Source organism: Mus musculus, chromosome 8 (genome assembly GCF_000001635.26).
Source record: "Mus musculus strain C57BL/6J chromosome 8, GRCm38.p6 C57BL/6J".
Taxonomy (NCBI): Eukaryota; Metazoa; Chordata; class Mammalia; order Rodentia; family Muridae; genus Mus; species Mus musculus.
In genome coordinates this window covers 16,141,766-16,167,588 of record NC_000074.6, presented here as the reverse complement: position 1 = coordinate 16,167,588, position 25,823 = coordinate 16,141,766, and the positions used below count along the sequence as shown (strand labels likewise).

At 41.2% G+C, this 25,823-nt stretch overlaps 1 protein-coding gene across 6 annotated transcripts in view; it reads left to right on the top strand.

Annotated features, from left to right (window-relative positions):
• Positions 1-25,823, top strand: part of Csmd1 (CUB and Sushi multiple domains 1) — a 1,642,848-nt gene that overhangs the window by 1,367,797 nt on the left and 249,228 nt on the right. For all 6 annotated transcript variants that reach the window (XM_006508931.4, XM_006508930.4, XM_030243874.1 and 3 more), the window contains 2 exons: positions 9,281-9,472; positions 10,399-10,525. In XM_006508931.4, coding sequence (XP_006508994.1) covers positions 9,281-9,472; positions 10,399-10,525 — 319 coding nt within the window. The remainder of the gene's footprint in view (positions 1-9,280; positions 9,473-10,398; positions 10,526-25,823) is intronic.

Below are 25,823 nucleotides of genomic sequence, written 5' to 3'. Positions count from 1 at the left end.
CACCATGCCACATAACTAAGTGGCTTCTATGTCATCCTGAAACTTTCAAGGACTCTGGGAATGTCAACATGGATGCTAAAAATATTCTATGCCCCTTCTTGCCACATATGTCCTTCCCTTTATTTAAAAAGATAGAAATGAACAGCTTGCACACATCATTGGGAAAGGCCAGCAAGAACAACCAAGGAAGTTCCAAAGCATGAATGAGCGCATCATGCTTTGGCTGGGATGGCTCAGGTGCATGTCTTAATGTGTTCTTAGACAATCGTCACAATTTGTGCTAATTCATAAGTCTGATTTTCCAATTGGAATCCAAGAGAACACGAAATGTCTTGTTCTGTGTGTGAGTATTCTCTGAAACATGTTTATTAAGATTAGCTCCTAATTATCGTCAATGAAAGGTTTCTTTGCTTTCCTGGTGTCTCAGGAAGCCTTGGTGAGGGCTAATCTCTGAGTGAGGGGTGGGCCCGGGTTCAGTGTCTTGTGCTCAGTGTCTATGCTCTCTTCCTCGGGAGCTGTGCTCTTCCTCCTCCACATTAGCTCGCATCTCATCTGAACCATTGTCCTCTAACCCTACTTTTGATAGCTTTGCAGTGACTCTGCCTTCCTATCTGTTCTCACTCCAATCCATTCCATAGGACCACAAATGAACTCTTAAATGTTGGGTCTGTGCTGTGTGTCCCTCCCTGTATCCCTGTGAGTCTATGGTTATTTGTGTGCCACCCCCAGCATCTCTATGCCAGTATTTCTGAGCCAGGTTCAATAATACATTAGTGTTGGATCAGTGTGTTTTGTATTCCCCAACCTTTCTCCTCCCCTGTCCTACCCATCTGACTCCACTTCTTTGTCAGATAGCTTCAACAGATACAGAGGTCATAGGTAGGCTGCACATCATTCATTCTTCTCTAGGTACCACTGAGAACCATGACTACCATTCTTCTCTGGATACCACAATGTTTTTACTCCATCATGCCCAAGAATTTTCTTTCCAGTACGATTTCACTCTGGTTTGAGGACTAGGTAAGGTAGCTGTACTTCCTTCTAGAACTATCCAAATGGCTTTCTTCCTGCTAGTGCCCAGACATCTCTCTGTGCCTCTGTACCCCTGCCTCTACTCCATCATTTAGCAAAATGCCTTGTCAGTAATTTAGTTCCTTGGCTACAGGGCAGAAGGTAGGATTCCTTTCCTCTATTGCCTGAGCCCAACATTGCCAACGACTCTGGCTTTGGCATCCATGTTGTGGGTAAACCTAGGCAGGCACCCATTGGAGGTTAGTGCTTAGAGCTGCCATCCTGGGTGGATCCAGATACCTACAGGGGCTGCTGCCAAAGGCATCCAGTGATTAGAGAAGCTGCTTAGCAGACTTTTTTTTCTGAGGGTACAAAGCTTACTTTACAGGGACTGGCACTTCTTTGGAACACTGCAAAATTATGCATTTCTTTAACTCCTTGGGGCAGGCAAGAAAGAGAAGGAAAGAGAGAAAATTCACACACACACACACACAGACACACACACACACACACACACTGAATGTATAAAAGGCAGAGTCCAATAGCTTCATACACACAAATATACATGCATGAATACATACATACACATATACATACATGAAAACAGACCTACAGACAGACATACACATATTCACACATAGATTGGTTAGATCAAAGCTCCTTTAAGCAGACTCTAAATATTCCACACATATATACATAAATACACACAACTAACTGGTGGATGGAAGGAACAATGTTTCAACCCCCATTCACACAAACTTTTTATGTACATACATAGTTAATGGATGGGAGGGAAAATGTTCTAGTCACACCACACCACACCTTACCATACCATACCTCACTTTATTTTTCTTCCATAGCTTATATATCTCAGAAAAATCTTTCAAGCAATATACAATTACAATGAGATTAAATTTTAATTTTCTTCTAGTGAGTGATTATGAAAAAACAGTGTGTTTTCAGTACCTTTACAAGATTTAACATTACATAGAACAGGTAAAAAAATAAAATTCTCAAAAACCCACTAACATTCTTAACCAACTTGCTATAGATTAACAAAATGTAAGCAAGCAGGGTAGTTTATTCAGCCAACAGCCGGGCAGCAATTTTCAGTTATAAAGAAGGAAGTAATTATTTTATTATTTATCTTTAAAAGTAATCTTGTAAGAATCTTAAAGAATCACAAATCTAAACTTTTATATAAAAACAGTCATATCTACCTTAAATTCTCAAAATTCATATCTCCTCACAAGCAATTCTTAATAAATCACATCAGGAAGCTGAGGGAAAAATGGGTATAAGAAACCAATCATCAGCAGTCCAGCCTTAGTGAGACTCATCACCCAGTGCTGCCATTGTTCTTGTTTCCTGACCATAAAGGGTCCTTAGCTTAACTAATAAGAGTGTGCCTTTCTGAACTTCACATTGTTCCCTAACATTTTTTACATCAGAGCCAGTAGTAAAACTATCTCAGCATAGCTTCATTAGCAACGTCATTTTTCCAAATGTTTTCTAAGGGTGGTGGTCATTGTTGACAATCCACATCTTTAAGGTGTTCTCTAGGGCGGTGATAGAATCATTAATCTGCTCCACCAGCAATGCCTGAAAGAAATCAAGCATTAGTGTTGTAAATGTCAGGGATGCTGTCCAGTGGAAGGCTTGGCACTCCCATAAAGTTTTCATATAACTCTTAGATTAAGAGGAACATGCGGGCAGCAAGCAGAGCAGAATTCCATAAGACCATAACATCCTCAGGACACATAGTCCTCAGAGTTGTGTCGCATCTAGGCCCACCCATATGGTTGTGATAACCTGTGGGCTACATTCCATGAGTTTAAAAGCCATTTCTTATTCTTCCTGCATGGCTCAAAACTGATGACAGTGTCTTAGCAAGGGAATTAGGTTCTTGGCTGGAGTTTCAAGCTTAGTGTGTGGAGAAGGGCTCCAGGTGGGTCAGAACTTCAGTCTGCTGCTCTGCTGAACTTTTTCCTGCTCCATACAGCCTTGTTCTAAAATACAGAAACTAAGGACTTGTAATGAGAAATCAGAGTGTCTTAGGGTTTTACTGCTGTGAACAAACACCATAACCAATGCAAGTCTTATAAAGGACATTTAATTGGGGCTGGCTTATAGGTTCAGAGGTTTCTTCCATAATCATCAAGGCAGGGGCATGGCAGAGTCTGGACAGACATGGTACAGGAGGAGCTGAGAGTTCTACATCTTCATCTGGAGGCTGCTAGCAGAATACTGGCTTCTAGGCAGCTAGGATGAGAGTCTTAAAGCCCACACCCACAGAGACACACCTACTCCAACAGGGCCACACCTACTCCAACAAGGCCACACCTTCTAATAGTGCCACCCCCTGAGCCAAGCATATACAAACCATCACAGAGGGTAAGGAGTTGGAATTCCTCTACAGAGACACCTCAGAGTGGATGCTGTTTCAATTCTTGACTCCTCTCACTGGGGCAAAACCAACCAGGTTTTGTTGGATTTAGACAACAAATTCAGAATGGTGTAGTAGTATTTCAGAATCAACTTGAAGAGACCTTATCTGCATTAACCTTGTTTTATCCTTTAATTATAAAAACATTAGTGTACTTTCATCGCACAGTCATGAGTTATTTGATAAAATGCACTGGGTGCTTTTAGGGGTGTCAGGAGGCATTTCACTATCTGACTTCCATTATAGACCTCTTGACTTTCTTGTCTCTCTACAGAGTTCAGGGAACTCAAATTTCCATTTGAGTATATCCTGATTACTATTGTTATTTTACTGAAAATTTGTAATTTCTTGACACAGGGATCTTCACATAAAAAATAATAAAAGTAATGTTAAAAGATAATGTGTGAAAAATTACTTAATACATGGGGAAAATTAAATCAATCAATGAATAATTACCTTACCTTATAAATCAATGGAAACCTATAGTAACCATGACCATGGAATGACACAGATTTATAACTCGGTATTTTCAAACCAATGCAAATACTGCACTTAGAGAATTTTATTTTTATGAGTTGTATTTTAAAACACTGGTCAATTAACCACTTCAAGAAGCTCAATATTAATTAACTCTCCCTCTCAAGTAAGTCACAAAATTTAGTTTAAGTAATAACCCCATATCAACCTTTCTTTTACTTCATAAGGCTGCTACTAGAGTTAACAAAATAAATGTTTAGATCATTTTCAGTATTCCTCTCCTTTCTGAAGCAGATGTGTGACATCATTATCCATATTTTGGAGGTGATAAGCTTTTTTTTGATTACTAAAAAAAAATGATTATTTTGCCAAGACATGAACATTGTCCAATTTGCAATGCTTTATGTTAAACTCTGAGGTAGTAGTTTACCATAAGTGTCGGATGGTCTCAGTTATTCCCAGGAGAAGACACCAGGGATCCACTGGTGGCAGGTGCCACTTCTAACCCAATTCTGTAGCTCACTGAGCAAAAAAGGCACATCCTCTGGGACACTTAGCCAGAGTTAATCATACCCTACTCGAGGTCCTTACTGAATAGACGCGTACATGTAAAGTGAAGTTTTAGTTAGGGAGTTAGACAATAGATATTCAGTCTACTCTATCACCAAATCTTCATTAGATTTGGGAGTGCTGTAGGGGAAAGACATGTCTTAGAAAAGAGGTGGTGTGAGGAATATCAAAATGCAATATCACTGCAAAAGATACTGGGGAGTAATTTTAATATACTTGATGTTTGGATCTTGTTTTGACTAGAACACAGTGAATTCCTGCTGCATCAATGACTTGTGAAGAAAACTCTACAAGATAGACAGAAGCAAAATGACTAAATATCCAAGCTTAGACTATAGCTCTTCATAGTGTTTTGACACAAATAACTTGATTTTTTTTTTAAGTTCCTATGGCATAAAGAAAACATACAGGCAGTATTTATCCTGTCCCTGGCAGCCTGTGGTTTCACTGTAGGAGAGGTGACTTGTCAGCATTTTTAAGCTATTATTTCTTAGTGGCCTTCACATAAACTATTTTGAAATCTTTTTAACTTCACATTATATCAGCGATGTCTCTTTTTCACAGAAATATTTTTGTAGATTCAAATAAAATGTCTTCTAGCAACTTGGAATTAAAAGAATAAGTTGTATTAAAAAATTTCCCCTAAAACAGTTAAGATTTAGCATCCTAGAATGCTGTAGAATAATTTTAGACTTCTGCAGTTGCAAATCAACTCAATGCCTTTATCAATTTTGAAAGTAGTGTTAGATTATTCTAGAAGAAGATGCTGTTGATTGTTCTTCCTGATTCACAGTAGACATGTAGTCCTGGACACCCACAGATTCAGACATGGGGCTATAGGTGTCTAGAGAGATTGGTAGCTCTAAGGCTGGAGACCCAGGCAGACTCTGGTCCAACCCTGAGTCCCCACACAGACACTACCGTGTTTCATGGCTTGTGACTAAGCTTTTTTGTGGTACAAAGGACACACAGACTTATCTCTGGAAGGTGATATGCCTTCCTCTCACCCCACTAAAATATCAACCAAGATCACAGCCTATGCATCCCCCACGTGTAAGTGCTTCTTATTTCTGCTGTAACTGTGTCAATTAACAAGCAATTAGAAATTTAGAAGAACAAAGTTCTCTTTGGTAGATTGGCAATTAGACAAATGAGTTCTCGAATAGCCAAATACTCCTCCACCTTCCAGTGTGGAAAGATGTATCTCACAGAAGAACTAAGTGAGCCTAGAGGTGTGAAGAATTGAGTGCAGGACTTTTATGAGGCAACAGGTTTCTTGTGACCTTTGGAACAAATAATAAAGGTACAGGAAAAAAATAACACATAGATAGCCTAAGAAGGAAGACTGACTGTCTTCCTGGTGGTGTTTCTCCCTTATCAATAAACAGCTTCCTTCCCTACTTGGTCTGACATGTTGCCCAAACAAATTTCTCGACTAAGCAATAAAAAAGGCACTAAACATAATTCTTTAAAACCTCGCTCCACATCAAATTCAGTTGGCATTTTTACTGATATGTGTTATTATCTCTCTCTTTTGTTTCTTTTTTTTTTTTAAATGTTCTTCCTTGCCTCAAATAAAGGCTTCACGCCATTAGAAGAGAAGAAAATATTCTTCTAAGATCATTGTGGAATAAAAATCCTTGTAGACCTAAGAGATTTGGTCCCACAAAGAACATATTTGCTCAGCCTAAAGGATACATGTTCTGAGTAACATCATAGACACTTACATATATAGACCATCTGGGCAGTGGTGACTATGCAGTACTGAAACTGTTCACTGAACTCCCAAGAGCATTGCTGCCCTTGTTCCATAAATGCAAGCACACATCCACAGTAATGGAAGACATGATTTATTGTGGAACTGGATGGCCACTGTGACCAATTTTGTGTGTACATTATCATCTCACCTAAAGTGTGTGTGTGTGTGTGTGTGTGTGTGTGTGTGTGTGTATGTATGTATGTATGTGCACACGCACAATTACTTGACATGCATTAGTGGAATGGAAACCTTACCCTACTCTAACTGTGATTGAGACCATTGCACCAAACTGGCAATTTTCAAAGATTCCAAGCATGTGTACAGTTTAAAGACCTGATCAAACACGTAGTTCACTTAATCTTACCAACATGCTATTATAGAAATCCAACTGAGCATTTTTGACCTGTACACATTCTGAATATGGATGTACATGTGGCATTTTTATGAACTTAGAATATCTGGATTCTAGCTGCTCTCAGCAGATGAACTTTTCGATGATTTTCTTACTCAGGGTTTCTATTCCTGCACAAACATCATGACCAAGAAACAGTTGGGGAGGAAAGGGTTTATTCAGCTTACATTTCCATACTGCTGTTCATCACCAAAGGAAGTCAGGACTGGAACTCAAGCAGGTCAGGAAGCAGGAGCTGATGCAGAGGCCATGGAGAGATGATCTTTACTGGCTTGCTTACCCTGGCTTGCTCAGCCTGCTCTCTTATCGAACCAAGATTACCAGCCCAGAGATGGTCCCACCCACAAGGGGCCTTTCCCCCTTGATCACTAATTGAGAAAATGCCTTACAGCTGGATCTCATGGAGGCATTTCCTCAACTGAAGCTCCTTTCTCTGTGGTAACTCCAGCTGTGTCAAGTTGACACAAAACTAGCCAGTACAATGATGGTGGGTGAACTTTAGATACTCTGTAGACCGTGGCCATGGAGAAAGTCTCTGGATTGTCTGTAGTTGGGTCCCTCAATGACAAGACCTGGGTGGACTATTGTGTGCAAAGTGTCACACTAACTGGATGTTTTAGTTGGTTCTGTGCCCTAATACAATAGCACTGACAATAAGGCTCAATATTGTCTTCACAGTGTTTATGATTTTCTGCCTAGACTTTTTCTGTTTAATGGATTCCCAAGTGTATGTCCCCCTGGGATGATACTAAGCCTACTCAGTTTAAGAAGATGGAACATTTGGGCACATCGTTTGCTCTCACCAACGGAATCTCCCTGGAGGTGTGAGGTTTCTGCAACCTAGCTGATCATTCTGTCCCCTGTTGCCCCAAGGCCTGGGCAGGATGGCATCCTGAAGTCCAGTTCAGATGACATCCCTTACAAATTCCAAAGTCAAATGCAATTGCATCAGAATGATCCAGGCTTATACCATCGCTTAGGCCTGGTGCAGTGCCAGGGCTCAGGAGGACTTGCTCACAGGCTGCACAAGGCGCCAGTATTTTACTGAGATGGGATAATTAGCAAAGCTCCAGCACGGCCCACAACTGAGGCTCTTTCCTTATTCCCACATAGAATTGTGGCAATTCAAACTGTTCTTCTTTGCACTAACATGACAGGCGCTTCTACTCTTGCGTTCCTGTTTCCTTACATGGTTAGCATTTAAAAATAGAGGAAAGTTACTGTGACGAGAGTGACTCTGTGGCCAGTGAGGTCTGATACTGTAGAGCAGGGAGCTTTGCAAAACCAAGCTGTGGTGCTGTGCAGGAAAGGACCAACAGCCTTTACTTTCTTTTCCATCCCATCTACAAAGGAGCAAGACTTAGTCTCGCTTATTTAAAGCTCCCTAGAGTAAAACCAGATTGCAAATGTAAAGAGCAATTCTCCTGAAAGGCTTGCAAGCTTGACAGGCAAACAGTGTGGAAAGTCACACATCCATTTTCAAATTTAATCTAATTTAGCAAAGAAAGGTTACCCAGGAATGGAAGCAAACAGACCACACGGCTCCACAAACTTTCTAGCTCTGCTTTTTATAATCATTGAATTTGCATCATGAGCTGCAGAGAAATGTGTTAGTGTACGGCTGTCTCCATAGGTAGCTCTAAAATACTACCTCCTGTGAAAATGATGTACAGCTCAGAACCACAGTAACTAAATCTCCATTTTGCTCATCCACCCATTCAAGGGATCATGGTAAGATGTCTCTGTGATTCCTTCTGGAGTCTGAGCTGCTGAGGTCCTCAGGTGGCTCTAGACCAGGCTACAGGACCATGGCAGGTTGGAGCTCCTGAGACCCGGTTTGTATAAGCAGGACAGATTTGGTAGCTTCTGCCTGTATTTTATATGTGTGTGAAGGTGGGAGGTGGATAATGGGTGTCTTCCTCAATTGCTCTCCATCTTACTTTTGGAGACAAGGTCTATCACTGAGCCTGGAGCTCAGTGACTGGCTCACATGCTTCATGGATCCTACCATTTTTGTCTCCCACTGTAGCAGGCAGGTTAGGTAGCTTCTGAGGATCCAGACTCAAGTCTTGTTCTTCCAAGGCAGGCACTTAACCAACCGACTGAGTTATTTCCCAAGTCGTAACAACACCTTTTTAATTCATATAGTGTTTGAGATCTTGGAAGTAGGGAAATTTTCAGGAGATGGGTGCCGTGATTGAGACTGCTGTGAGTTTCCTGCACAATGCTCTCATGACAGTCATTCACTATCCTCCCTCGGGATGAGGATGCCTGAGTTGAGCAGGAGCTACATGTGGAGGCTATGAGCTTATGGCTGTTAGGAACTCTGAGCTGGAGAGAGCAGCAAGCTGACCAGAGGTGTTGATGGGATGGTGGAAAAACAGAACCTTTATGAGGCAGAAAATAGAGAGTAGAGGGGTGAGGATAGCAGCCATACTCTTTAGAACAATGCCATTTGCTCTTAGATCTTACCAAGACCCAAAGTTCTTCTCCCCACTTTGGAAGTATACTTGTGTCCTGTTCTTCCAACACTTGAAGGTCTCTCTTTTAAAGGCTGATGTGCATTCTATCTTGAGTTGATTCACCTGTCTCTTTCTCCCTCTAGGTTTTGACCTAGTGAAATGTGAGGATCCAGGCATCCCTAACTATGGCTACAGGATCCGTGATGATGGCCACTTCACAGACACTGTAGTTCTCTACAGCTGCAACCCGGGCTACGCAATGCATGGCAGCAGTACCCTGACCTGCTTGAGTGGGGACCGCAGGGTGTGGGACAAACCTATGCCTTCCTGTGTGGGTGAGTTGGTAACGCTGGGTCAGACTCTTATCAAGAATCAGTCCAAAGAGTTCAAGCTATATGTGGCCTGGTACAAGTTCCTGGGCAAGGGCAGGGATCTCACTATGTTTGTATATATGCAGATGACATCCCAAGGTAGACATAGCAAAATCTACCCATCTTGCCAAGGACTCGAACTGAGGTTCATTCAGTTCCATCACAATTTGCTCTTGGAATCAAGGAGTTTATTAGGCTTACTACATAAAATATTGTGTGAGGAGTAGCATGGGTGGCCTTAAAGCAGTCACAGTGGAAGGTGTGATGAAGAATGTATGCTAACTCCCTCACTGCCTCTAGATGGAGGTCCCCACACCCTGTTCTTCCCCACCTGCCTACTCTATCCCTTCCCTGAGACCACAAGGCCATTAGGAACTGGGTCAGAATTGTATACAAATGGTTGTGGGAAGGGGTGGATACTCAGGTGAGGGTCATCACCCTCCCAGTTCCACCTCCTGTGAGGCAACAGTCAAAAAAAATCAAAGATGATAATCTTTTGTGAGTAGTTCTGGCCAATTTCCTGAAATTGGCAGCATTGTGGCTGGGAGGATAGTATTCTACACCAGATCCCAAGATGTGTGTGCAAATGTGTGGATATTCCAGGGATAACAGATAGATGGCCTATACTTTGGAGTGTTGGCTGTGTGTATGGTTGTCACTAGAACTAGGGCAAGAGAGTGCTAATGACTGTGCTCAGCTGCAATAGCTCTGGAGATTCAGGGTACCTGGTTCAGTTTAGAATGGGAAGAAGGAAAAGAGAAGTGATGGGCAGGGCATTGACTCCTTGCCTATTAATTAATACAGGCATGCTAGGCTTTGCTTGTAAAACTAAACAGAAGCTCGGGCAGGCAGACACCTGAGTAGACTTCCCCTTCTCTTCTCTTTTGCAGCTGAATGTGGTGGTCTTGTCCATGCAGCCACATCGGGGCGCATACTGTCTCCTGGCTACCCCGCCCCATATGACAACAACCTTCACTGCACTTGGACCATAGAGGCCGATCCTGGAAAGACCATCAGGTACTTGCTATGTGGTATCAATCCTTTGACAGTGGGAGGTCTGTCTGTTCAGTGTCCTTGCAAGAGAACCGGTAGGCCATGTACTCTATGATTAAAACCTGTGAGCTTAAGAAGAAAACATTGCTGTGTACAATAAGGGGAAGAACCTGGGTCTGACAGTGAGCTTTGCTGTGTAACACAGTACCTTCAACACTGAGTACTAATTCTGTGGGTTGTCTGTGTGGTTTTAAAAATGTGCTTGAGCTTTACTGAGCTGAACTTCAAGAGCCATTCTCCAGCATTGAGCATCAGCTAGGTGGTCTGAGAAGGCCAGAGACCCTCCCTGGGTTTGCTTCCTGTAGAATGAGTTATGGTAGAGTAGTCTTAGCAATAAGAAAGAACAAATTATATCTTCTGCTTACTTCTTGTTAGCTGGTGAGCCATGTGCCAAAGCAGGCCTCAGAAACCAGCCAGGGTTGCAGGTGTGAAGACATTAATTCAGTTCCTACCCCTGTTAATAAAAGAAAATTGAAGGATAAAACAAAACAAAACAAAAACAACAAACAAGAAAAATCAAACAAACAAAACAGAAATTGCCCTGTGGTCCTGGGAGAAGAGAGAACAAAAAATGCCAACTTAGATTTAGACTGGTAAAATGGGATTGTGAAAAACTGAAGAAAACAGAAATGTTTAACCCAAGCTTTCTATTGCAAAAATAAGTTGGAATGGTTTGTAAATTTGTAATAATAAGTTGGGATGGATGCTTGGCTAAGGGAGTGATACTATTAGATGTTGCCTTGTTGGATTAAGTGTGTAACTGTGGGCATGGGCTTAAGACCCTCAACCTAGCGACCTGGAAGTCAGTTTTCCACTAGAGGACTTCAGATGAAGATGTAGACTCTCAGCTCTGCCTGCATCATGCCTGCCCAGAAGCTGCCCTGTTCTCACCTTGATGGTGAAGGACTGAACCTTTGAACCTTTAATTTAAGCCAGCTCCAATTAAATGTTGTTCTTTATAAGAGTTGCCTTGGTCATGGCATCTGTTCACAGCAGTAAAACCCTAAGACAGAAGTTGATACCAGGCACTGGGGTATTACTCTGATAGGTCTGACCAATGTTTTTGTTTAGAAGAATGTGGATTTTGCGACTTTGGATTTGGAAAGCACTGGAATGCTTTAAGTGGGGCTTAATGGGCTATTCTAGAAGGAATATGGAAGTAATTGTTGCTGTGAGTGCTTTGAACTGTGCTAATCTGGCCCAAGAGGTTTCAGTGGATAAAAATTTCAGTACATGGCCTACAGACTGTTTTTCTCGTATTTTGGTGAATGTGGCTGCTTTTTGGCATTGTCCTAAGTGTCTGCCTGAGGCTAAGGTGAAGAGATTTAGGTTAATTGCTTTGAAAAAGGAAGTCTCAAAATAGCCTGGTGTAAAATGTGTTGTGTGGTTACTAAAGTTCACTCTTTTTTTAAACAATGTTTTATTAGATATTTTCTTCATTTACATTTCAAATGCTATCCCGAAAGTCCTCTATACCCTCCACCCACCCTGCTCCCCAACCCACCCACTCCTGCTTCTTGGCCCTGGTGTTCCCCTGCACTGGGGCATATAAAGTTTGCAAGACCAAGGGGCCTCTCTTTCCAATGATGGCCGACTAGGCCATCTTCTCCTACATATGCAGCTAGAGACAGGAGCTCTGGTGAGTACTGGTTAGTTCATATTGTTGTTCCTCCTATAGGGTTGCAGACTGCTTCAGCTCCTTGGGTACTTTCTCTAGCTCCTCCATTAAGGGCCCTGTGTTCCATCCAATAGCTGACTAAGCATCCACTTCTGTATTTACCAGGCACTGGCTCTTATGAAGAGCATTTTAATGAGAAGGAGCAAGCTGTGAAAGGAAAAATACAAAATATATGGTTGGAGTATTAAAAAGGTACCCAGAAGTAAAATGGAGCTGAATCCTGTGTTCAAGGATATTACATTGAATTAAGGGAGTAGTGACCTTAGGGCAAGATCCCACCCAGATAAATTTAGGTCCAAGCAAGATAGTACTAGCCTGTAATCCCAAGAGTCAAAGATAAGCAGATCTCTGAGGTCAAGGCCAGCCTAGAACAGAGTGAGTGCTAGGTGAAGAAAAACTTAAATTCAGACTTGGTAGACCAAACGTCTAATCCCTGTGTTTAGGAGAAGGCATGCAGATCTGAGTTCAAAGTCAGTCTATAGAGCAAGTTCCAGGCCAGCCAAGCTGATGCAGTGAAGGAGTTGGAAAACAGAAGGCTAGTGACAATGTAATAGACCAAGGGGGGTGGGGAGGTGGGGAACATGTTCCAGCCCTAGCAAGCAGCAGAACTCGGAGTGCTGGCCATGTTGCTCTGGCTTTAGAGACCAGAATAGAAGAAACTACTGGGACAATTGATGCTAGTTAGCTGGAGCTAAGAAATTAGTGGTAATTAAAAAGAGACCAGCATCACTGAGGTGAAAATTTCTGGGAAGTGTTTTCTGAGAACACAAAGAAGCTGTGTTCCAGAGTTAAGGCTGTACCTCTTGCAGCAGGTGAACTTAGTGATGAGTAAGAGTCACCTAGGTTGTACTGGTTTTGAAGGTATGAAGGTGTCATGAAAAATATCTGCCACTTGGCATTGTGAGAAGTCATGGAAGGTGATTGGTGAAAGTGCAGCGTCAGCTGCAGTTGATGGCCCAGGAGTGAAGGGGTCATGCAAAGGACCTGAGACTTGGCACCATGAGCAGAGCCTATGAGAGGCTATTGATGAAGCCTAGCTGCAGTGGAAGAACCCAGTATATTGGAGATGCCAGTACTATGGGATGATCACCAAGAACAGCAGCAGCAGTAGAGTGGATCAACCTGAAGTTAGAGTGCTACAGGGAGCAGAGCTAGAGAAGTGACACAAGCCCTTAGGAGAAGCCCAGAAGATCATGTGTGGATCAGAGACATTGAGATGAGAAGCTAAAACATTGAAGTTGCCTTGGAGACCCCAAGATGTACAAGATGCCAGAGCCATGGGCTGTCTCCTGAGAAAAGCTGATAACAGGGAGTGGAACTAGCCAAGGAGAAAGAAATTTGTTGCATTTAACAAAGATGCAAAAAAGTTGGAGACCTGAAGACCACTTTGACATCAGACATGGAGATGCAGAATTTGGAGATTGGACAGTTGGTTTCCTGTCTTGCTTTGGGGATTACAGTTAAGTGATTGGATAAATCTCATAAGAGACTTTGAATTTTAGACTTGTTTTGTTTTGTTTTGTTTTGTTTTGTTTTGTTTTGTTTTGTTTTTCGAGACAGGGTTTCTCTGTATAGCCCTGGCTGTCCTGGAACTCACTTTGTAGACCAGGCTGGCCTCAAACTCAGAAATCCGTCTGCCTCTGCCTCCTAAGTGCTGGGATTAAAGGCGCATACCACCATGCCTGGCTGGATTTTAGACTTAATATTGGTGAGACTGCTATAGACTATGGAGACCTTTGAAGTTGAACCAAATATATTTTGCATTATGCTATGTTTAGGTATGGCCCCCATAGACTCAAACAAACAAGCCTATGGAGACAAGGGGTAGAATGTGAGGGTTTGTATATGCTTGACCTAGGGAGTAGCACTATTAGGAGGTGTGGCCTTGTTGGAGTGGTGTGATACTATGGGCGTGGGCTTAAGACCCTCACCCTAGCTATCTGGAAGTCAGTCTTCTACTAGCAGCCTTCAGTTGAAGATGCAGAACTCTCAGCTCTGCTGCACCATGCCTGCCTAGATGTTGCCCTGCTCCCACCTTGATGATGGACTAAACCTCTGAGCCTGTAAGCCAGCCCCAATTAAATGTTCTTTACAAGAGTTGCCTTGGTCATTGTGTCTGTTCACAGCAGTAAAATCCTGACAAAGACATAAGTTCATAAGCCCACAAATAGCACTATTGTTAAAGTTCTGATGGATCATCTGCCCAAGCTTAGCACATCACGCAAAAGGCAATTGTGTTGTTAAGTTCTTGACCATAGTTCTATGTAGGGATCCACTGACCTCACATTAGAACCTCATCACGTAAGAGGAGCAAGAAAGAGGACTTAAAACTGAGCAGAGGGAAAGAAGGGAGAAAAAGAATAAAGAGAGGGAGAGGGAGATAGAGGAGAAGGGGACACAAATACACACACACACAGAGAGAGAGAGAGAGAGAGAGAGAGAGAGAGAGAGAGAGAGAGAGAGAGGGAGGGAGGAGACAGGAGTGGGAAGGGGAACTGCACAATGAGGAGGATGGATACTTGTTGGTGATGGGGACCACAGGTCAAGGCACCTTCTGAAGACATAGGAAAATGTTATCATGAAGCCTATAAATTTGCCCCTTGCTACATGCTAATAAGAGCATACATAACTACATTATAGCTCGTTTAAATTTTAATATATGCTTAATCAAGATAAATGGCTGATGTATATGGAGAGTACCAAGGTGAATTTGAGCATGAGAATCAATAAAGTCCCTTGTTCACTGAGCAACTTGTAAGTAAAGATGGAATCTTTGAGTACACCTGCCTGCAGTGATGCAGAACTCACTCCTCTGACCCTAAGGAGTAGAAAACATCCACCATTATGGATGACTCTGTAAAAATAGAGTTTTCTGTTTATTTGGAGGACTTCAATGTTTATGCTTCTTGGAATTCCCCTCTGGTTTGTTTTCCTGGATGGAAAAGGGCCATACCTCCCCTGAAGGAGAGCAGCCATTGGGTCAAACCTGCAACTGAATGTAAGCCTCCATTAAGTATTGATAAGAAAAGAGAGGGGGAGTCAGCAAAGAATGGTGTTATGTAAAATTAATAAGCATAGAAATTTTATTTTATTTTATTTTATTATGTGTACACGTGATGGAAAGGGTACAGGTATGCATACAGGTCCAACATAAAGCTTGAGTGTTATTCCCAGAGGTTATTTGTCACCTTTTCTATCTTGGTTGTGGTGGTGGTGGTGGTGGTGGTGGTGGTGGTTGGTTGGTTGGCTGGTTGGTTTTTGTTGATATTGTTTTTCTTTCTTTTGGTTTGGTTTTCCTAAATCAGTGTTCCTCGCTGCCCAGAACTCACCAATTGTGCTAGACTAGCTGGCTAGAGAACCCCAAGAAACTGCTTATCTCTGCCTCTCTAGTGCAGGGAGGAAAAGGGTATGCCACCATCCCCAGAGTTTTTAGTGTGGACTCTAAGGATCAAGCCCAGATCCTCAGGCTGGCATGGAAACACATCACTGACTGGAGCATCCCCTCAGCCCATGGTTTTCTAGTCATCAGCCTAGAGGCAGTCATATACACATCTATACCATTCTAGAACATTCTCAGTCCAAACCTCCCCCTGAAAGTCAGCATTTTCAAATGTACTAACACAACTTTTAAAGATTTATATATTTATGTATGTATGTATGTATGTATGTATGTATGTATGTATTCACAACCCAAAATGCTGCTCCCTCCCTGTTCCCCTCATCCTTTCGCCTCTGAGAAGGCAACCCCACTTCCGGGTATCCCCCCTACCCTGGTGTATCAAGTCTCTGTAGGGCTAGGCATATCCTCTCCCACTGAGGCCAGACAAGGCAGCTGTCTACTACATATGTGCCCCTGGACTTCGAACCAGCCAGTGTATGCTCTTTGGTTGGTGGCTCAGTCTCTGGGAGTTCTTAGAAGTTCAGATTAGTTGACACTTTTGTCTTCTTGTGGGTATGCCATCTCCTTAAGGGCTTTCAATTCTTCCCCCATGTCTTCCATAGAGGTCGTTTGTGGGTATCTGCTTCTTTCTCAGTCAACTGCTGGGTAGAGCTTCTCAGAGGGCTGCAATGTGAGGCTCCTATCTTCAAGCACAACATAGCATCATTAATATTAAGTGTAAGAATTTGGTGTCTGCACAAGGGATGGGTCTCAAAATGGGATGGTGACTGGTCAGCCATTCCTTTAGTTTCTGCTCCATCTTTGTCCCTGAATTTCTTTTAGACAGAATCAATTTTGGGTCAAAAGTTTTGTAGGTGAGTTGGTGTCCCCATCCCTCTCCTGGGGGTCCTGTCTGGCTACTGGAGGTGGTCTCTTCAGGTTCCAAATCCCCACTGCTGGGCATTTCAACTAAGGTTACTTGCATTGACTCCTGGGGACCTCCCTCCTCTCTGGGACTTCCTAGAGAATCACCCCCCCCATCCCCACCTTCAATCCCAGCAGTTGTATATTTCCATTCATTTCTCCTCACCCTCTGAGCCCCTCTCCTGTCTCTCCCTGTGATGGGTCCTGCCACCCTATTCCCCTCACCCTCACCTATCCCACCCAGATCGCTCCCTATATTTGCCCCCCCATGATTATTTTGTTCCCCCTTCCAAGTGGCATTCAAGCATCCTCACTTGGGCCTTACTTCTTGTTTAACTTCTTACAGTCTATGGGGCGTATCATGGGTATTCTGAACTTTTTGACAATATCCACTTATCAGTGAGTATATTACTTTGCATGTCCTGTCCTTTGGGGTCTGGGTTACCTCACTCAGGATGATATTTTTTAGTTCCATTCATTTGTCTGCAAAATTCGTGATGTCCTTGTTTTTAATAGCTGAGTAGCATTCCATTGTGTAAATGTATCACATTTTCTATATCTATTCTTCAGTTGAGGCATATCTGGGTTGCTTCCAGTTTCTGGCTATTGCAAATAAAGTTGTTCTATAGATAATGGAGCACATGTCCTTGGGGTATGGTGGAACATCTTTGGAGTATATGCCCAGGAGCAGGATAGCTGGGTCTTCAGGTAGAACTATTTCCAATTTTCTGAGAAACCGTTGGATTGATTCCAGAGAGTGGTTTTTCTTGTTTCCAATCCCACCAGCAATGGAGTAGTGTTCTTTATCCACATTCTCACCAGTATGTGCTGTCACTTGAGATTTTTACCTTAGCCATTTTGGTATAAGGTGGAATCTCGGGGTCATTTTGATTTGTATTTCCCTTATGACTAAGGATGTTGAACATTTCTTTAAGTGCTTCTCGGCCATTTGAGATTACTCTATTGAGAATTCTCTGTTAGTTCTGTACTCTATCTTATTGATTGTGTTATTTGATTTTTAGAGTCTAATATTTTGGACATTAGATCTCTGTCAGATTTAGGGCTAGAGAAAAATCTTTCCCCAATTGTAGGCTGCCATTTTGTCCTATTGACAGTGTTATTTGCCTTACAAAAGGTTTTCAGTTTCATGAGGTCCCATTTATTAATACTTGACCTTAGTGCCAGAGCCATTGGTGTTCTGTTTAGGAAATTTTCTCCTGTCATCACAACTTTTCAATTCAAAGAAATTAAACAATAAATAAGCAAAGAGAGAGGCATAAGCATTTGTAAATAATTTACTCAATTGATATTCAACTCACCTACCCGTAACTTTGATGAAGTAACTCATTTCAGAAAACAAGCTTGACTTTAGAAAATGGTGGCTTGGAAAACAACTAAAGTACATATTGTGTTTTTTTTTTTTTAATTTCACTCACAGAACAGAAGCTGGTCTTGGTTTTAATATTTACTGGGAGTTTAACAAGCCTTAATAATTTCACTGGAGACATAGTCAATATAACCTACATTTTTCTACCTGAAAATTACCAGTAAACACAGTGCAGTTTGTCTTACAACAGGGATAAGCATTGCTGTCCATTCATGCTATGAAAATAGAGATGGTTTCCATGGCCTAAATATTAATGAGCAGTTGCATGTGGAAATGATATGAGGGTAGTTGCATTTGCTGAGATAGTTGTAGCTGGGTCTCTTTTGAATCACTGGAGGCCCAAACCATTCTTGAATGCTGTTTTGTCAAGAAAGGTGAGAGAACATATTAATATACTGGAAAAGATTGTAACTAACATTTTTCATGATGCATATGTACCTATACATGGGACCGTGTTATACCAGGTATAGTGCACTTGCACTATAGATTATAGTACATATTATAGGTTGGCTGACCCTCCCTCCATACTTTCCTACCCCCCAGTGATTCTTATTCATCCCACTGGAGAGCTATCCAGAGACTTTAGTTTATAACTTTAACATTATGCTGTAATTACCTGATCTGAATTTAATTAAAAGTCTAATAACAAAGAACTGTAGCGAATTTGGTCCTATTAAGAGTTGTGGACTAATGTTTCTCTGAGATGCTGCATGCACTTCAGCGTTGAGAGCATGACTGTGATTTATACAACAATGATGGCGAGATATGGATACCAGTAAAGGGTACCAAGGGCTATACTCTGTAATACCTGATTGTACACTGTGTCTTTGACTTGACTGCCTTTCTGTGTAAGTACAGAGAGAGCTCTTTGATTGTTTTGCTATTCCCGATTGTCCATGGATAATTGTACTGGGTGGTCCAGTTGAAGGGAATCCTTGACAAGCTTACACACTATTAACATTACAGTCATAAGTTTATCAACATCATCAATACTATGCCTAATGTAGATGTTTAAAGAGAAAAAAATGGTTTATTTATGACTTTGGTCTCTCTCTGTTTGTCTGCATTGGAGTGTCTTAGTGGTAGGCAGCAGATGAGCCCAGAACATTTCAATCTACCTTTTGTTGCAGGGCTCTTGAGTGAGGTTTGTCAGGGAACCATCATGTCTACTCAATGGGACAGACAAAAGAACTGTAAATCATGGAAAAAACGACCCAGCAAGAGAGTGAGAACATGAAAGGAAAGTGGAGTGACAATTGAAGAGAAAAGGATTGCTGAGAAAGAGGAAGAGTTGGAGATCACAGGGTCAGTCAGAGTATGAGCTTGACAGAGATCTCAAGCAGGGATGGAGAAGCATCAGCCACAGGGAGGAAAAAGAGTCCTCAAGGGCAAGGGAGGGGCTCTTGTTAGGGTTCACCCAGGAGCTCTGGGTTGAATGTTTTATAAGCTCCACCACCCGCACTTCCTTTCCTCCTCCCTGATTGGTCCTGCCTAAATGGTCTTCTGTTGGATGGACTTCTCTGTCCCTTCAGTAACCAACACCTCCTGGATGGTCCTGCTGAACCCTGCTACAACTTCTTGTTTGACTCTGTAAAGTTCCAAGGGTCTGTTGTCTGACCTCATCATTGGGCAGCGTTCATGTTAAACTCTGAGCAGAGTATTACATTTTCTTCATTAAAAATTAATTTTGCATACCTATAAAATTAGGGCCCAGATATTGTAGTATAGCTTCTTCAGAAGCTTATATTTTCTCTTTGCCAGATATCACCATTCCACATTGACAAATACCTCACATCAACCTCTTTGTGCTTGCTCCTCGGCATCTGTGGGTGATCAGGCCGAAGGAGACCCATCAGTACTTCAGTCTACCTTATACACACTGCTTATATGTAACCTTCATGACTGCTCACTGCCTCACTGGTCTCTGGAGTATCCACTACTCCTAGTGCAAAGTAGATGCTGTGCTAACAACTGGGATGGCTGTACAGACCAAAAACAGCATGTGCATGTACATCACAGAACCAATTTAAAGATATTCATTTTAATTTGATTAAACTTGGGGGTTTCTAACTCACAAAACAGAGTGGACTGCATTGGGTAGTATGTATTATGAACATACATAATTAAACATCTTTTCTCTTGTCAGATGTTTGCCTTGCTAGCTTACCCACAATGATTTGGCAAGCAATCTTACAAGAAAATCTTTGTCCATGTTTATGATTAATTCCTTAGAACAAATCCCAGGAAATGATTTACTGAATTAAACAGTGTGAGCACTCCCAAATTCCTTAATACAAATCCTTCTGTGGAGCATTTGCCTGTTTGTCAAATGATGCATACCTTCTAATTTGACTGACTTTAACTTAAAATAATAGAATATTATTTTTAAAAAAAGAAAATTTAAAAGACATTTACTAAAATCTTAGAAACAAGATTTAGGAAACAGTTTGGAAATATATTTTTCTGTGAAAATGCATATACTTAAGTTTGATTTGCATAATATCTACTTATTTATGGAACTGTATGGTTTTTGTTCTCCTGAAGGGTTTTTTTGTTAAAAATCATGATCAGATTTCTGTTTTTACTGGCATACCCTGTTCTCTGAAATTGCTGAAAATAATTTCATTGTCTGAATGTATTTGAATTGATTTAAATGTCATTTGTTGGTAATATTTGAGTCGTTCCATTTATTCTGTGTTGTAAGAAATACAATCTAGATAAGGTCCTCCCGGAGTGTCACCTGTCATCCTTTCCATGATAGATGTGTAGCTGGGATTGCTCTGTGTGAATATTTAGATTTTCATAGCCATGGCCAAACTTCTGTGCAGAAGCACGTGTGATCAGAGGTTTGACAGTGGAACCACCTTCTCTGGTTGAACACTGCCAGGTCCAAGCATCTTAGCCTTTGTAGAGCTCTCACAGCTGGACTCTGGGGGAATTTAAAGATGGACTTGTTTAGTGAGTTTCTTCCTCTTGAAAGTTCTCCCTACAAAAATTGCTGCCATCTCCTTATGTCTGAGTCCTTTTTCTGGCTTTTGATGAGATTCTCTTGATGGGCACATGACTCAGAATGGGATTGCATGGTGGTTTGCTTGGTGTCAGGCTTGGTTTCCTCTTCTCTTGCTCCCATGACTGTGCATTTGAACCTGTGGTGTGAAGCCACCATCAACCCTAGTGATGTCTGTTCAGAGCCCTGGTGGATGCACAGATGGTCTCAATCAGTTGTCATTGCAGGTTATCCTGTGTTGGATAGGTGGCTATGAGTCAATTTTAAGTGTAGATTCATGATTTTAGAGAGGATGTAGAGCCACTGGGACACAGTAAGTCACATCCTCGGCCATGCAAGACACTGGCTCCATCTAAAGTCAACACTTCATCTCCTCCACAGCAGCATTGAAAAGAATTGAGGATCTCTTCTCCATCCACTTGTCGCTGGGTCTCTTTCTGTGTTAGCCAGGCTCATCTATTTTAGATTGCCTTGTGGTTCCCTCATGACTACTCACGACTCTCTAATACCATCTTTGTAGTTGACACATGCCATCTTTGGTCTGTTTCTCATATTTCTTGTTAATTTTTCATGCACTATTCTATACCATAAGTACACCATTTGGCTGGCTATGTATAACACCCATTTAATCTTGTAGCACTAGCCCTGTTGTCCTGTCTTGACATCACAGGCTATTCATTCCTATGCATCGTGTTCAGCTCTACTCCATTATAATTACTATTAGAATTTTCAGATTCATATTTAAAGTATGGTGTATCATGTATTTTCTTGGTTGCTTTCTGTTCAAGTTGAGATACCTGGATGTCTTGGGTTTGCTTCTAGATTGATTTAGCTTCCACATTTTTTTCTTGTAAAGAATTTTAATTGCTTTATGATGCAGTAAGTACTTACTTCACAAGATTTCATGTGAGGATTTTGTCATAATTGAGATATCTGCATATCAGTTCTTCGTTTCTGTGTTTTATTGCCACCCATTGAGATATGTGTCTATCTAGTATAATATTTTGCTATATTTTTTTGGTTATTTTAAGTCTTCTTGGGCTGGAGAGATGGCTCAGAGGTTAAGAGAACTAACTGCTCTTCCAGAGGTCCTGAGTTCAAATCCCAGCAACCACATGGTAGCTTACAACCATCATAGTGAGATCTGAGGACCTCTTCGGGTGTGTCTGAAGACAGCTACAGTGTACGTGCATATAATAATAAATAAATCTTTGGGCTGGAGCGAGTGGGTACAGAGCAAGCACAGATCCCGAGTTCAATTTCCAGCACCCACATGATAGCTCACAACCATCTGTACAGCTACAGTGTACTCATATACATAGAAAATAAATAAGTAAATCTTTAAAATAGTCCTCTAATCTGACACTGAGTTCAAGGCTAGTCAAGGTTGAGAGCTCAAAAAAGTAAAATAAAATAAAATAAAATAAAATAAAATAAAATAAAATAAAAAGGCCATCAGTGTGATTTGTATTAGAGCCATGGTATAGCAACAGATGAATCTAGGGCAAGCTAGCACATGTTACAATGCTGACATTTCTGGCCACTGGCAGGCAGGGCATGTTACTTAGTGTGTTTATTTGTGTAGATATCATATGATTTTTATCAATGATACTTTGTGGCCTTCTGTATAGAGGTCTTGTATATCTATTTTTGGAATTTCTACTAACCATGAGAATATTTTAAGATAAAATATTAACAGAACTTTATGTTGTTTTTATTTTTGTGGCTTTCATGAAGAAATGAATTGTGTATTTGCCTTGTATAGGTATTTTCTTAGTTCTGGAAGTTTTCTTCAGTATATATGACAATGTTATCTACAAAGTGTTAGTTCCAACTACTCTTTCTTGTGTTACTGCATTGGCTAACAATCTAAAATGACAAGATATGATTTAACAACCTTCGTGATCCATTTTTCCCCTTCCAACTCATTTGTTATACATTTAATCTATACATCTTATTTTTGTAATAATAAAACTTTTGACTGAATTCTTAAAATATTATTAGTATAAGCACTTCAAAATATTCAGTTGAGCTTTCCACCTAGTGTGTTGCCTTGGAAAAAATCTCCATATTTTGTTGTCATTAATAACTAATGAGCGCTGGACATGGTGGCACATGCCTTTAATCCCAGTACTTGGGAGGCAGAGGCAGGCAGATCTCTGAGTTCGAGGCCAGCCTGGTCTACAGAGTGAGTTCCAGGACAGCCAGGTCTACACAGAGAAAACCTGTCTCAAAAAAACAAAAAACAAAAAAACAAAACAAAACAAACAAACAAACAAAAACTAATGAGAAGATTCTCTAGTTTGCAAAAACTGAAAGAGACAGAAAAAATAATAAATCCAAAGAAAATGAGATAACAAAACAAAAAGGGGTGGACAAAAATAAGCCAAGAAGAAATCAAGCAAAGCTGTTCAACTGATGAAACAGCCTTTTGAAATGATTCTTTTTTTTTAATTTTTTTTTATTATTAGGTATTTTCCTCGTTTACATTTTCAATGCTATCCCAAAGGTCCCCCATACCCACCCCCCCAATCCCCTACCCACCCACACTCCCTTTTTGGCCCTGGCGTTCCCCTGTACTAGGGCATATAAAGTTTGCAAGTCCAATGGGCCTCTCTTTGCAGTGATGGCCAACTAGGCCATCTTTTGATACATATGCAGCTAGAGTTAAGAGCTCCGGGGTACTGGTTAGTTCATATTGTTGATCCACCTATAGGGTTGCAGATCCCTTTAGCTCCTTGAGTACTTTCTCTAGCTCCTCCATTGGGGGCCCTGTGATCCATCCAATAGCTGACTGTGAGCATCCACTTCTGTGTTTGCTAGGCCCCGGCATAGTCTCACAAGAGAGAGCTATATCTGGGTCCTTTCAGCAAAATCTTGTTAGTGTATGCAATGGTGTCAGCATTTGGAAGCTGATTATGGGATGGATCCCTGCATATGGCAATCACTAGATGGTCCATCCTTTCGTCACAGCTCCAAATTTTGTCTCTGTAACTCCTTCCATGGGTGTTTTGTTCCCATTTCTAAGAAAGGGTAAAGTGTCCACACGTTGGTCTTCGTTCTTCTTGAATTTCATGCGTTTGGCAAGTTGTATCTTATATCTTGGGTATCCTAAGTTTCTGGGCTAATATCCACTTATCAGTGAGTACATATTGTGTGAGTTCCTTTGTGATTGGGTTACTTCACTCAGGATGATACCCTCCAGGTCCATCCATTTGCCTAGGAATTTCATAAATTCATTTTTTTAATAGCTGAGTAGTATTCCATTGAGTAAATGTACGACATTTCCTGTATCCATTCCTCTGTTGAGGGGCATCTGGGTTCTTTCCAGCTTCTGGCTATTATAAACAAGGCTGCTATGAACATAGTGGAGCATGTGTTCTTCTTACCAGTTGGGACATCTTCTGGATATTTGCCCAGGAGAGGTATTGCTGGATCCTCAGGTAGTACTATGTCCAATTTTCTGAGGAACCACCAGACTGATTTCCAGAGTGGTTGTACAAGCTTGCAATCCCACCAACAATGGAGGAGTGTTCCCCTTTCTCCACATCCTTGCCAGCATCTGCTGTCACCTGAGTTTTTGATCTTAGCCATTCTGACTGGAGTGAAGTGGAATCTCAGGGTTGTTTTGATTTGCATTTCCCTGATGATTAAGGATGTTGAACATTTTTTCAGGTGCTTCTCTGCCATTCGGTATTCCTCAGGTGAGAATTCTTTGTTCAGCTCTGAGCCCCATTTTTTAATGGGGTTGTTTGATTTTCTGGAGTCCACCTTCTTGAGTTATTTATATATATTGGATATTAGTCCCCTATCCGATTTGGGATAGGTAAAGATCCTTTCCCAATCTGTTGGTGGCATTTTTGTCTTATTGACGGTGTCTTTTGCTTTGCAGAAGCTTTGCAATTTTATGAGGTCCCATTTATTGATTCTTGATTTTACAGCACAAGCCATTGCTGTTCTATTCAGGAATTTTTTCCCTGTACCCATATCTTTGAGGCTTTTCCCTACTTTCTCCTCTATAAGTTTCAGTGTCTCTGGTTTTATGTGGAGTTCCTTAATCCACTTAGATTTGACCTTAGTACAAGGAGATAGAAATGGATCAATTCGCATTCTTCTACATGATAACCGCCAGTTGTGCCAGCACCATTTGTTGAAAATGCTGTCTTTTTTCCACTGGATGGTTTTAGCTCCCTTGTCAAAGATCAAGTGACCATAGGTGTGTGGATTCATCTCTGGGTCTTCAATTCTGTTCCATTGGTCTACTTGTCTGTCACTATATCAGTACCATGCAGTTTTGATCACAATTGCTCTGTAGTAAAGTTTTAGATCCGGCATGGTGATTCGTTCTTTTATCCTTGAGAAGAGTTTTTGCTATCCTCGGTTTTTTGTTATTCCAGATGAATCTGCCGATTGCCCTTTCTAATTCGTTGAAGAATTGAGTTGGAATTTTGATGGGGATTGCATTGAATCTGTAGATTGCTTTTGACAAGATAGCCATTTTTACAATGTTGATCCTGCCAATCCATGAGCATGGGAGATCTTTCCATCTTCTGAGATCTTCTTTAATTTCTTTCTTTAGAGACTTGAAGTTCTTATCATACAGATCTTTCACATCCTTAGAGTCATGCCAAGGTATTTTATATTATTTGTGACTATTGAGAAGGGTGTTGTTTCCCTAATTTGTTTCTCAGCCTGTTTATCCTTTGTGTAAAGAAAGGCCATTGACTTGTTTGAGTTAATTTCATATCCAGCTACTTCACCGAAGCTGTTTATCAGGCTTAGGAGATCTCTGTTGGAGTTTTTAGGGTCACTTATATATACTATCATATCATCTGCAAAAAGTGATATTTTGACTTCTTCCTTTCCAATTTGTATCCCCTTGATCTC